General features: G+C 36.9%; 1 protein-coding gene across 3 annotated transcripts in view; it reads right to left on the bottom strand.

The window, feature by feature from the left end:
- Window positions 1–15,026, bottom strand: part of LOC145683405 (uncharacterized) — an 868,942-nt gene that overhangs the window by 324,312 nt on the left and 529,604 nt on the right. For all 3 annotated transcript variants that reach the window (XM_081754742.1, XM_081754743.1, XM_081754741.1), the window contains one exon: window positions 13,627–13,802. In XM_081754742.1, coding sequence (XP_081610868.1) covers window positions 13,627–13,802 — 176 coding nt within the window. The remainder of the gene's footprint in view (window positions 1–13,626; window positions 13,803–15,026) is intronic.

The following is a 15,026-nucleotide window of genomic DNA, read 5'->3' as shown; positions in this document are numbered from 1 at the left end:
GACAATTTCTTGCAATCTACCTGCATCTCTTGTCTTGTATTTTCAATGAAGACTACAGTTTGTAGATAGTTTACAAATATGAATTTTGTTAAGGCTTTTTAAACATTGGTTCAAAACATTTGATTGAACACTAGTTTTTGCACTGTAACGTAGTACATTGTATTATAATGGTGTCCTTTGGTACAAATGTACTTTTTGCGCAGCAAGGCATCTTGAAATTTTTATATATAGTTGGCAATTACATACATTCTTCCTGTATCTTTACTCTTATATTTTCATTGAAGACTCTGATTTACTAGGTAATTTACAATATGAATATTATTGGAGGCTTTTTGAAAAATTGTTTAGAACATTTTAAACAACACCACTTTCGCATTGTAGTATAACAGTGTATTAGAATGGTATCTTTGTCATTTCTTATTACAATCAAATAACAAGACATCATTTCCTTAATGATATTAAAAAACGCATATATAACCCAATTACTATTCCGATTTTAGAGGTTCAACTCCCTAAAGCTCGCTCCGCCCCAGACCACTGGTCATCGCTTTGCCAAGAGGTGTCATGTTCTACAAAACTATTTCTTCATTAATTCACTTCCCTTTACAGCAGACACTTGTTACCTGCACATACTTCAATTCAACCGGTATTATTCCTTCCATGTAACTTTGAAAAGCAAGCACACAATTTATTAGAAAGAACTCTATTACTACTTCTGCTCTGGGAATCATGTACATGGCTTATTATGTACACTTTGCGCACATCTATACATGTTAGAGACAATAACAGAATTTATTTTCTCAAACATAAACAGCGGACTCTGTCTTCCAATAGCCTACCTATTAAACCTTGCATTTTACGAAAACACTCACTGTTTACAAATGTGATTTTTGCAGCCTTGTAAATATTTATTCGTAGCAATTTTTTAATTTTATGTTTTGCAGTGTAATTTAGTACAATGTATTATAATAGTGTCGTTGTAGTTAATTGTACATATTACCTGCAGGAGAAGTAATTCATATGTGTGATATAAGGGTGGGAAAATATTTCAGGCTTCCTGCACATTTATTCTCGTATTTACAATGAAGACTACAATTTACTAGATAATTTACAAATATGATTATTGTTGGAGATTGTTTAAATTTTTTCCATAGCATTTGAGTGAACACTACTTTTGTACTATAATGTAGTACAGCGGATTATAATGGAAACCTTGGCAATAGTTGTACATATTACCTCAGCAAGACTTCTTGAAAAGTTTAATATATACTGCACAAATTCTTGCAGTCTCCCTGTATATTTATTCTTGTATTTTCAATGAAGACTACAATTTGTAGGTGATTTACAAATATGAATACTGTTAGAGGCTTTTTAAACATTTGTTGGTAACATTTGAGAGAACACTACTTTTGCACTATAATATAGAAAAGTCCGTTATAATGGAATACTTCGGCATAGTAGTACATATTACCTGCAGCAAGACTTTTTCAAATAGTTCATATTTACTGGACAATTTCTTGCAGTCTACCTGTATCTCTCGTCTTGTATTTTTAATGAAGACTAAATTTGTTCGTAACTTACAAATATGAATTTTGTTAAGGCTTTTTAAACATTAGTTCATAACATTTAATTGAACACCAGTTTTTGCACAGTAACGTAGTACACTGTATTGTAAGGCTGGCCTTTGGTACAAAAGTAATTATTGGGCAGCAAGACTTGTTGAAATGTTTATTTATACTGGACAATTAGATACAGTCTTCCTGTATCTTTACTCTTATATTTTCAATGAAGACGATTATTTACTAGGTGATTTACAATATGAATATTATTGGAGGCTTTTAAAAATTTGTTTATAGCAACTTAAAAAAACACCACTTTCTGCATTGTGGTAGAACAGTGTACTAGAATGGTGTCATTCTAATTTCTTATTACAATCAAATAACAAGACATCATTTCCTGAATCATCCTAAAAACATATTTATAACACGATTACTATTCGGATTTTAGAGGTGTAATTCAACAGACGCGGGGCCGCTACGTACCAGTACTATGTGAGCAGTAAGTAGGAAGTCCAAAATCTAAGGAATTGAGTAGTGTAGAGGAACAACGTGAGCCTACTGGGCTGAAGATCTGGGTTCGATTCCCAACAACTTTCTCTCTCACTTTTTCTATCTTTGAAAGTTTATTTTTATAGTATAGGTGATTGAAAATAAGCTTGACTCTATTATATACGGTATTTCATTCCAACCGGACCCGCAACTAAAATTATTAAATCGAAAGGGGCACTTTTCCAGGTATCGTATATATTATAAATATGTACGCTGCCGACGAGACAATTTTCAAGAGGTGCCAATTTGTGTGTGTGTGTGTGTGTATGAGCGTGTTTGTGCAGTGGCGTACGCAGGAATTTATTTCGGGAGGAGTCCAAACTCAATATCAGGGTATTTTATATTGAAATTCCTAAACTTGTCCCTAAAATTAGACTAAATTTACACAAAAGTTGGAATTTTGGGGGTGGTCCGGACCCCCAGAACCCAGCCCCTGCGTACGTCCCTGTGTGTGTGTGTGTATTTCCTTAAAATTAATATTTTATACTTTCCACTTGTGGTATTCACTTCAAATTTGGTATACGTGTGTATCTTAACGAGGGACATGAAAGGGGAGAGAGATACTTTGCAATCGTTTCCGGTTTGATGCAGACACTGTTGTCGCAATGCAAAATGTATTGTTGTCTTGTATGGACACTATATCGTGAAGTTTCTTTCAGACTGTTTTTGTGGGACACTGTCTCCTCAGAGCACCCCTGGCGAGATCAAAATAATACGTCTATAATACAATAACCAATAGAATGTTATCAGCAGTGCCCCCGGGTAATACTCCCCCTCCGAACATTGCTTCCGATAGAGACAATGCTGATGCTCCATTTCCAAAGCCAAATATGTTTGATTTTAAATAATTCACTATTGTCTCTAAACTTTACACGAACACACGTCTAGTTTCGAGACCATCTCAACAGTTAGCGTATAAATATATCCTTTCCGTCTATGTCTGTAATAACGAAAATATTTTGTTCACGCAATACCAACAGAAAATATTTTGCTAAAACGAAGCAACGGTGATTAAACAAACGCAAGATAAAAGAAGGTTGGTCTGGGAATCGAACCCAGACCTGCAACTTAGAATGCAGACGCTTTACCGCTGAGCTAACTTACCACGTTGGACTCTGTCTGTTCTATTCTCCTCAACATACCACATAAGAGGCCAAACGAAGGCAATTCAAAAATGTGGCAATTTTTCATTCAAGGTTGCGACTTCTCCAATGATTTGTTTCTTCACTTAAACTGAATTACGTCCTTAATAACATAGCGAAACCTAGTTTAACTACCGTGAGCACAACTTATAATTTTCATGGTTACAAATTTTTGAGCCGCCATATTGAATCGAAGATGACGACTTTTCCAACATGTCCGATTTTTCCCCTCACTTAGGCTATAATCTAAACACTTGAACGAAATTTCGTGATTCCACCATATCTACAAGTTGTCTAGAATTAGACGCCCCCTTATAACATTCCTAGCACTTTCTTACACCGAAGATGACTATTTTTTCAAGTTTAAGGGCGGATTCGCAAACTACGCATCAGAATAAAAATCATCTAGGAATTTCAACGTCCTAGACACAGCCATTACAAATTTCACATTTTTTCGATTTGCGCCGCCAAACCAAAACGAATTTTAATACTGTTTTTCTAACATAAACTATGTTCCTGTCTTCACTGCCTGACAAGATATGACGTTTCTATGATCTGCGGAACTACTCTAAGAACCAGCATTTCGAAACGACGAAAAATTTCGACACTTCATTTACATGGAAAATGTCGCCTCTTTATGATATCGGAATTTTCCCATTACTCACATCACATGACGAGGAAGTATGCAAAATTTGGTGTTTCTATGTTTTGCGGAAATATACAAACAATTAAGTGTGTTTCCGACTATATAGGTATATACTTCTACTGATGCCGGCCCGCTACGTACCACTACTATGTAAGAACTAAGTACTATGTCGAAAATCTAAGGAATTCAGTAGCGTAGGGGAATGACGTGAGCGTACGGGGCAGGAGACCGTGGTTCGATTCCCAACCATTTTTCTCACTTTTTCTTTCTTTGAAAGTTTATTTTTATACCATATATCATTTCCCTATATTTGGTTAAAAATTTTTCATCAACCATATTGTATCGAAGATGGCGACTTTTCAAAATGTCCGATTTTTCCCCTTGCTTTCGATGGAATCTACACATTTGAACGCAATTTCGTGTTTGCACCATATCTACAAGTTGTCTAGACTTAGACACACCCATAAAACACTATTAGCACTTTCTAACACCGAAGATGGCTTTTTCTTTTAATTTTAAAAACGCATTCGGAGACTACGCATCAGAATAAATATGCACTCGAAATTTTGAAATTCTTAAAACAGCCGTTAAAAATTTCACATTTTCTTTATATGTGCCTCCGGAACGACGAAAAATTTCGAGACTTTATTCACATGGAAAATGTTGCCTTTTATAAGATATCGGAATTTTACCGTTACTCACATGCCGGCCCGCTACGTACCAGTACTATATCAATAGAAAGTAGGAAGTCGAAAATCTAAGGAATTCAGTAGTGTAGGGGAATGACGTGAGCGTACTGGGCAAGAGGCTGGCGTTCAATTCCCAAAATCTTTTTTCTCACTTTTTCTTTGTTTGAAAGTTTATTTTTATAGCATATATCGTTTGCCTATAAGCTTGAGTCTGTTATACATCGCATTTCATTCCAACCGGTCCTGCACACAAACAACTGAACCGAAAGGGGACTTTTCCACGTATCTCATATGTTATAACTATACACGCTGTCGACGGGACAATTGTCAAAAGATGCGTATATATACATATATACATATATATATATATATAGATAGATAGATAGATAGATAGATAGATAGATAGATAGATAGATAGATAGATAGATAGATAGATAGATAGGTAGAGAGATAGATAGATAAATAGATGTGTGTGTGTGTGTATTGCTTTAAAATTTATAATATTATACTTTCTGAGTTGTGGTATAGACTTCAAACTTGGTATACTCATGTATCTAAACGACTAGTATAAAAAGGAAGATTATTAGCAATCAATTCCGGTGTGAGGCACACACTATTCTCGCGAGACAAATGTATTTTTTCTCGTCTGAATACTATATCGTGGAAATGATGCCCAATGTTTTTTCCAAAATGTTTTTGGGTGGTACACTCCCTCCTTCGGGCTCTTAGAGTGCCCCTGCAGGAGACCAAATAATACGTGTATAATAGAATAAAAAATAGAATATTATCAGCAGTGCCCCTGGGAATACTAACTGTGATCCCCCGGAACATTGGTTCTGAAAGATACAATGGTGATACCCAATCTGTAAAGCTACATACGTTTCTTTTTAAATAGTTGAGTGTCGTCTCGAAGCTTCACACGAACATAGTGCCTAGTTTCGAGACCATCTCAACAGTTACCTTATAAATATATTCTTTCCGTTTATGTCTGTAATACTGAAAATATTTTGTTCACAAAATACCAACAGAAACTATTTAGGTAAAATGAAGCAACGGTAATAAGGAAGAAAAACGCAAGAAAAAACCAGGCTCGCCTGGGAATCGAACCCAGACCTGCTACTTAGAAAGCAGAAGCTTTACCGTTGAGTTTTTATTGTGCCTACAGAACATACACAAGCATAAGAGGAACCGAAAAACTGCCGTTATGAATTATGTCAAGAGAGCAGCTCTATCAATAGCTGTACTTAATGAACATTAACATATAAGAAGAAAATAATCAACATATCAGAAAAAATATAAAAGAAATCAGTGAAAAAAGTATTGTATATAAAAAGATAGCGTCTATATACTATTGGATATTCACACGTACGGGAAGGAAAGAGTAACACCACCTCTAAAAACCGACTGAGGAGAGGAGAGGAGGGAAGAGCTTTCGGCGAGTGCGTCGCAAAAAGTCAAAGTACGTGCAGGCGTGAAGCGCTGACAAAGGCGTGACAGCTAACAAAGGCGTGACAGCTAACAAAGGCGTGACATCTAACAAAGGCGTGAAGCGCTGAACATAAATTATCGTACAGGCAATTAGGAAGAGCACTGCATGATGTTTTGCTGGTGGGAATAAACGAAAATCTGGAAGTAGCAAGTAATCAACAGTGGTCTGATGTGGTGGACGGCGGCTAATACGACCTAACATCGCCATCAAACTTCTCCAGATTGAGGACGCACCCACGCACGGCGTATAACAATGGTCCAATGTATCTTCTTCATTGCATCTATCACAAATCGCATCGAGTGCGCGTTGAACTGCGAATAAATGCGCACGAGTAGGAATAAGCTGATGAACAACTTTAAACCAGGCCTCTTGCATATTTGAAGGTAACACAGCAGGAAAAATATTGGCCCATGCTTGAGGCCAAATCACATGCGGGAAATGGTGGAGGATTCTAAGGCGTGCCTGATGATATGTTAACTCTAAAATAATACCATATAATGTAGGGGCATTGTGGCGGGCGGGGACCCAGCGTAGGTCCAATTACGAATTAAGGTCAAAACATAAGACGGACCCTGGGCCGCAAATTGGATAAAAGGAGGGTTCAGAGGAGATTCATAGCTCGGCCAGAAGTAACGAATCCATCGTTGTGTGACAGAGTCTCAAATGAGAAGAGCATTATAGAAGTCGCACATAAACAAAGTTTGGCATTTAAGGCGAAGGTGAACGAGACTTAATCCGGCACGGAAACGCGGAAGGTAAAGTGCAGTACGGGGAATGCGGAAAAAGAAACCGCGCCAAATATGCCAAAGAAAAGGGATTCAAACTTAGGTGCGTACAGTTCCGGTAAGGGGTAGACTCTCGCAAGGTACCACAATTTGGTCGCCACATAAACCTTTATAAATTGAATACGATGTGATAGATGTAGTCTTCGAAAATGTATGGAATACAACACTTGACGTACTTGTGATAACAGTGGGGACCAAATCTCATAATAATGCTGAGTGGGACAGGACGTAAAGGGAATTCCTAGGATTGTTAAAGACGTTACATGAGGTAAAGGTGGTGTACCGGAGTCATCGGGAGGTAAATGAAAATCACGAAACTGTAGAACGTGAGTCTTACGTGTATTACAGTGGAGACCGGAACATCGCGAAAATCGCTGCAAAACTGGAAAACATTCCATCATAGCCGCGGGATCGACTCAGATGATGTTCAGATCATCAGCATGCGCTAAGATATTTTGGCTGCGAAACCTAGAGGGGCCATAAGGCGATAATGTGGCCAACCGCCGAAGTAAAGGGTCGAGCACCAATGCAAAGAGAGTGAAACTCAAACTACATAAATGACGCAAACCTCGTTGTAACAGAATGCGAAAGTCTGCTGTAGCATACAGATTGGAGATGACCCGGCGGAAGGCTAACGGGAAACCCCATGCTTCAACAGTTAACGCTAAGAAGCCATGATCGACGCTATCATACGCTTTTTCCAGATCCACCGCCAGTGCTTCCGCCGGCACATGACGGGAATGAAAATACGCAAAAAGATGTCTGAGGGAACGTAAAGTATACTGAAAGTTATGGGTCTCGTGCTGTGCCGCCTGAAAAGGACTGATATAGAGGCGAATAATTGGTCGTAGTCTCAAGGTGAGTACCCTCGTAAATAGTTTGAGGTCAACCGGCAATAAAGAGATAGGTCGGAAGTCTGAAACTTCACGTGCGGAAAATGATTTAGGAATAAGTGCAAGGACGGCGGTGTTGTGGGAAAACGGACTCCGGAAAATAAATCATTAAAGAGAGTGACGAGCGTTGCACTGAGACATGGTCAATAACGTTTGTAAAATGTTATGTTCAAGCCATCTATTCAAGGGGCACTGCGACCTTTAGCTTTCTTAAAAATATTTAAGATTTAATTTGCGTTGATGGGACTCATTAATGCCTGACCTTCTTGATCCGTGAGTTGGTGGGGTAACGTGGAAAAGAATTCCTTTCCGTAAGCATAATCCATCGGCTTGGCACTCGCAAAAGCGGTGTAATAGTGCATAAATTCATCTAAAATCTGGAAAACGGCGTTCGTAGTCGTCCCGTCATGTAAAACAAGGGAAGGGTTGAAAGTCGACCGTCGTTTTCGTAGCAGGCGGTCAACGTGATATATAGACGCAGTTTCCTCTGGGAAACAATGGTAGAAATCCTCAGAAAAATAAGTTTGGAGCGAGGAATGTGCGTAAATCTGTTTCATCCGGAATTTAAGATCGTTAATACGTGCTAAGTTTTTGAGGGAAGCAGGAGCCGCCCAAAGTTCAAAAAGAAGACTATAAAAAATCGTGCAACAGACGATCGTCCTCGCGCGCAATTCAACCGCGCCATTGAAGAAAACTACGGATTTCGGGCTTACAGTATACGTTCCACCATGATCCGTCAGTCGAATAATATTTTTTAATACTACACCAATAGACAAACTTAGTAGCAAACAACTCCACCACTTCCTCTCCTGACATAACGTCTGTATTAATTTTCCAAAAAGAAGAACCTCGTGCTGCAGGTATGAAAAACGGAAATTTAAAAGCCACTTCAATGGCTGAGTAGTCTGAAAACGGCAAGTGAAGAGTTAACAAATGGACCACCGTCGAACATAAAGGTTCCGTTAAGTACGCTCGGTCGAGGCGACTCTTATTTGTCGACCCACTGAAGGTGAACGCATGCGGCGAGTTGGATACACTGAGCGCATATTGCAGCTGCATAGCTCGCACAAGCTCCATGGAGGTGAAGGGTTGAGAGAATCTTGGGGGTTAATTACAGCACTAAAATCACCGATCAAAATACACTGACTATACCGGGCGGAATTAAAGATGGGATGGTATGCTCATAAAACTTTTCCTTTCTCGTACCATGAGATAGCCCGAAGGCGCATAGAGTACAATTAAACAATCCCATCCATCGGGAGACAATGCCATACATAAGACCCTTCCTTACCAAAAGAACCACCCCTGTAGAAGATTCACAATTAATTATTGCGGGGTAGTCACGAAGAAAGTCTAACGACGGAAAAGTCAGTTCAACGTTACCACATACGTCGGGGTGACGGTGCTTAAAAACTGTTTAAGGAGGACTTTATTAGACGCAGAACTGATGCGATGTATATTAAGAGCTAATACTGTAAATGAATTTACCGCTGACATATCGGTACAAAAGAAGAAAACATTAACAACAATAGCATACTCACTATCAAAAGAATGATTGTTTTCTGTGCACACAAGGGAGAAGTCTCTATTCACCCATGGCACTTCTTGTAATATAGAGCTTTGTTGTGCCGTAACACAAAAGAGAAACATAAGTAAAGAGACATACATCACCAACTTGTTGCTACAAAACGCTCGCTGTGAGAATAAGAATTCCCGTGAGTTCCGAATAAGAAATAGCATGCACTTGCGATTTTGGGTCACGTGAATCAGTTTTATCCGTTCCTTTAACTGCACTAAGAAGTAAACTCAATTCTTTTTTCCTTGTACAGAACCTTGATACTCGTCGTCTTTTTGTTGAGAAGCGGGATAAGGAAAGCAGACACATCACCTTGAGGAACTGGAGGGGAAAAGAAGGCTTCTGCCGGTACTAAAGAGAAGTCACTCGACCCCGGAAGAATATCAGGCACCGAAACACTAGTTGACACTGGGCGCATAACATCCAGTGGCGGCTCTTGGATTATCGGGTTAGTACATTTGGCACTGCCTCTGCCGAAATAGGTGGTTATGATGATAACAGCGATACTGGGCGTGATGTTGGTAACTGAGGAATCTCACTCTCATTGTTCAAAACAGAAACTTCTAGGGGACCCCGAGCAGGTTTCTGGTGGACATCTGCTCGAACCTCCAAGGGCCGTGACGACAAAAAGTAACGTTGCACTTTTCCAAGTTCAGTCATTTGAACAGAGACAGGGGCCGGTTCCGCAATCACAGGTTTGGATTTTTTCAATGCGCAAACGGAGATCATATGTAAATGAGACCAAAACAAAAAAAGTAATAGGTTCAACATCATAGGATACACCCACCTTATAGCCCTGTACTATTGAACGTGACGGGATATGTTTCTGGAGTTCTATATATGAATAATGCGGATACCACTATCAATTCCTCGGGGAAAAGGAGCTGCCCAAAATTGGGGTTCCACCTGACCCACCTTTCCACAAGCATTAAAATGTTCTCCAAGTAACTGTAATGGCGCCTCCAAAGCGAAGTCATATATCCTAATCTGCTTTATCCGGATTTCCGCTGGAACAATCCTCACAGTGCTAGATATTCCATCGGCATGATGAAAACCACAGAATCAGGGGCACTAAAAGCAAACTGTTCATACGCTTGTACATTCTTAAATTTTAGATAAATACTCTATTCAGGTAGGACTTAAAAACAGATAATACTTAAATTTGAGATAAGACTCGGCGTCTAACTGAAGAGCACTAATATTATCGAAAATGCTCGGAAAAGTTTCACTTAATCACTGATAAACTTGACTGGAAGTCGTGCGTGAACTGCAGAACTTTTTATCAAAGATACATTTAAATTCCAGGTCCTTCTTGTAAGCCATATTTACTCAGAAACAAGCAACACCAAAACACACAGAACTCACTCACTAGGAGGCACTAACCGGCCCAACACAGTAAGAACGAGAAACTGTAAGAGCACACAACTTCGCAGGAGTAGAACAAAGAGACCTAACAGAAACTACTCCACGATGTGCTTCGCTCGACTGCTCGAGCGGAACTTGACCGCAGAGCCAATTTACTATGTAGCTTTCCGCTTTTTCTATTACCCTCAACATACCACATAACAGGCCAGTTGAAGGCAATTCAAAAATAGTGCAAACTTGCATTCAAGATGGCCACTTCTCCAAGGATGTTTTTCTTAGTTTAACCTACAAATTACGTTTAATAATATAGGAGAACCTGTGTTACCTACCTTGAGCACAACTTATAATTTTTATCGTTACAAATTTTTCAGCCGCCATATTGTATCGAAGATGGCGACTTTTCAACATGTCCTTTTTTCCCCTTACTCCGATTTTTTCCCGGAGACTACGCATCAGAATAAATGCGCTCGAAATTTTGAAATTCTAGCAACAGCCATTAAAAATTTTACATTTTCTCGATTTGTGCATCCAAACGAAAACGAATTTTAATGTTCTTTCTTCTAGCACAAACTATGTTCCTAGCTTCACTGCCTGGCAAAATATGACGCTTTTATTATGTGTGCAACTACTATAAAAACCAGCATTTCGAAACGACGAAAAATTTCCACACTTCATTCACATGGAAAATGTTCCCTTTTTCATGATATCGGAATTTTCGCGTTACTCACATCACATGATGAGTATGCATGCGAAATTTGTTGTTTCTACGTTTTGTGGAAGTATGCGAACAATTAAGCGTGATTGCGACTTTAGAGGTATATAATTTAAATGTACCGCTCTACCTTTATTAATTTTTCTATTACAAATATAGATAATAAACTAATTGCATGCTATTACAGCCAACAATTGTAATCCTCAAAATTTGAGAGCTAAAGCAAAAACTGGTGTTTTGGTTACTAACTTTTCAAGGCTTATAACCACTGCGCGGAGTGGGTATTTGTTACATATGGTTTGCTTATTTTTATATTCGTTAGCATGATAATACCTTATCTCTCGCACTAGAATAATTCAATGTTAAGAAGTTAATTTACTTAATCAACATTATTAACTTATAAAGACGAGCTTTGACACTTAATTATGTAATTTTAAATAATGATTGATTTTTAGACAGACGAATGATGTGAATAAGTAATTGAGTTGTTCAGAATTTGCGTCAATTGATACTTTTAATTATAGCAATATTAACAACGTTTTTATTTGATACGTCTGATTTAATTCCTCACCGATGTCGTTTAGGAATGTCTAACAAAACTTGTAGGTAGTACTATGGCTATTAATCAACACACGGTATTAATCGTAGTATTCAAACTTCCTTGCCTGTTTTCACTGATGCTGCCAACCGAAAGTGACCAATTTCTACGTTGTTCGTTATATAAAATTTTCTTTGCACTTAAGCACGCCTATGCGTAGTTGTGTTTGTTTACTCATGTGTATTAGAACATATCACTGAAATTCTGCGGACATCCAAAACAAACTTTATTCATACATCGTAAACTTAGGCAATGAAAACGTACTTAACTATCATTTTACATATTCTGAATTATAAATGATTCAATTCAAAAAATTGTAAACGCTTTAGAATTGAATAATGGCATCCTATTTTCAACTCTAAATATTAAATAATGTAAAACGTTCATGTTGCACATGAGTGAAAGTAACCAAAACGTCAATATTACTAAACTTTTAATTTCCTTTCTATACCTTATATCTTATAATGTGAATTTATATATGGAAAATATAATTAAATTTTAGACACACCAGCCAATATATTAGTGTGTGTAGAAAGAGGAAAGAACTCAGAAAAAATGTTTTAAATATCGCTTTTATTATATATTATTTATCAGGATCGCTTTAATGGCTAGGGACATTCCAAACGAAGTTTAAGTTTAAAGGTATACTATATTAGCACTCATAGAGTATTTAAGCAAGGAGGAGAACAAGTGTAAAAATAATAATAAAACGCTCGGTATTAATGCCAATTTTTCCTGGACTAAGAAGAGTGCACTCAACGGTTTGAATTCAAATTTGAATGAAGTTTCTACAACAATCATAATTTGTACTATGAAATATTTATGAAGGGGAAGACTTTAGTGTTTTCAAAATAATAATCTTAAAATTATATTTTTTCTTACACTTTTAATGAAATTAGTATCTAAGGAGAAATTCAACTATTTTTTAAAATCTACTTTTCATGAAAGTAAATGTTCTATCCTGTATTTATTAACAAAATAAGACAAGCCTGCTTAGAATCACTGGCACTACTGTGTGCTTAGTTTTTTCTTATATTTACTTGTAATAACCCATTAAAGCTGCATCGCTCCTCGGCGATTGCTTATATAGTTTAACTGTAGAATACGGTAACTTCGGATCTGAAGCTGACACATGTCTTACACTTTATCAGAATAATCAACCACATGGTGTATTCCGAATATCGGTCTCGTTCGCACTTTGTGTTAAATTTTGTGATAACTTGATTCACAAAGATAGCGAGATGTACTAAATTACTTTTGCCTTCGACATTTGCATTTGACCTCGGAAGAAAGTGAGAAGGAAAGATCCATATGAATTAACAAAGCACAAGAAAAATCACTGGCATAATACACTCTTGAGATTATTTAAATTTCATATTATTTCTTTTTTCAAATCTGTATCTTTCAAAAGAGGTAGAAAAATAATAGACTTACACACAAGTTCTTCAGGATGAAGTGCGTCCATCCCACAGAAAGTACGAAGTTTACCAATAATATTTTTCCAATAATCTTATCAAAAATATCCGAGTCCAGCATTTGTATTATATAAAGTTTATCAATGTATATACAGTTTCGCTATATGTAGAATTATAGTATTTATTCTTATTCTTAACATCTACTTACCGTTATATCTCTGAATGGAATATCTGAGTGACAACGATCTACGTAAGTCAGAAGGACCAATGCAGCATCAACAAGTGTTTCTCCTTTAAGCTCTTCGTTTGCATGCAATTCATGAAATCTAGGTGCCTCATCTTTTATATATTGTGCGAGATTGATATCAGAACTTTCCGATTTTTCTGAAAAACAAAAGACAAAAATGAAATGAGATTGAAAACAAAATAAGCATATAAATGAAACATACGAAAAATGACACTAATGAGAAAACCTCACTAACAAGAATTCAATTTTAGTTCAATGTAACTTTATGCAAATCCAATTGTTTGATTTACGTAAAATTGAGAAATATTATTTCTCAAGTTATTAGTAACTAATGTTCAGCATTTCGAACATTTTTATGTATTCATATTGTATAACTTTTCATGTATATAACACATTCATAAAGTACATTTCAGTCATAAATATACTTATTCTCAGAATTAAAGCGAATGTAAATATTACAAAGTAAGCAGTATAAATGTATTTTGTGTGTAAATAACAATATACAAAAAGCATGTAGCAATGTGTTGGCATTATAACAATGAATTCTATTAAAGATTTGACAACATTGCTTGCATCACTGTGCTTGATATAATCATATCTTAACTTTCCTTACATGTATAGTTATGGAGTTTACCATCTTTAAGAAACTGTATCGAAAACATCTGCTCTTAAGAAATCAAAATTTTGATGACCAAATTGAATGAAATTGTTTCAGTCCCAAATACTCAGTACCGACAAGTGGTAGAAATAATCATTAGATTCATAAGCTATGTAACAATTACGATATTGTATTCAACCAGCGTCGTAATAATAAAAGAAAGTTCACTTTTGATTTACTTGCTATAAACAGGTAACATAACTGTTAATTAATGATTCATTTAACGGTTTTATCGTGAACCGCGTGGTGGTAGGGAAAAGTGTCTTCGATGAGGGACAAAATAATGAATCATTTGTATGAAAGAACATTCTTCCCTTTCCCAAGATTTATTTAATACAGTGTAATAATAAAGAACTAGGACTATTGCTGAAACTCGTTTATACCGAAAGAGTTTATTAACATCATTTTGAACTTATGATAAGCATATTTATGGTCGAACCCTATTCATGGCCGAGAAATATTCCATGGCGCCAAACATGTGCCAACTTTCCATTACTCAGATTCTCTATCGGCAAGTCGTATATGCGTATCAGACACACAATGAAGAAACATAGTAGTCCATGCGACTGGAGAGAAACAGAAAAAAGAATTACTAATGATTACCGTAAAGAAACACTGAATCATATACCAACTCAATATAACCAACTATAAAGAAAACATGCGCAAGGGAAATCTTATTAAAATCATTACAACCCAAAAATAA

This window comes from Thermobia domestica, chromosome 4 (assembly GCF_964235325.1).
Source record: "Thermobia domestica chromosome 4, izTheDome1.hap1.1, whole genome shotgun sequence".
In the NCBI taxonomy this organism is placed as follows: Eukaryota; Metazoa; Arthropoda; class Insecta; order Zygentoma; family Lepismatidae; genus Thermobia; species Thermobia domestica.
Note: the sequence above shows the minus strand (reverse complement) of the source record. Positions and strands in the feature narration are given on the sequence as shown.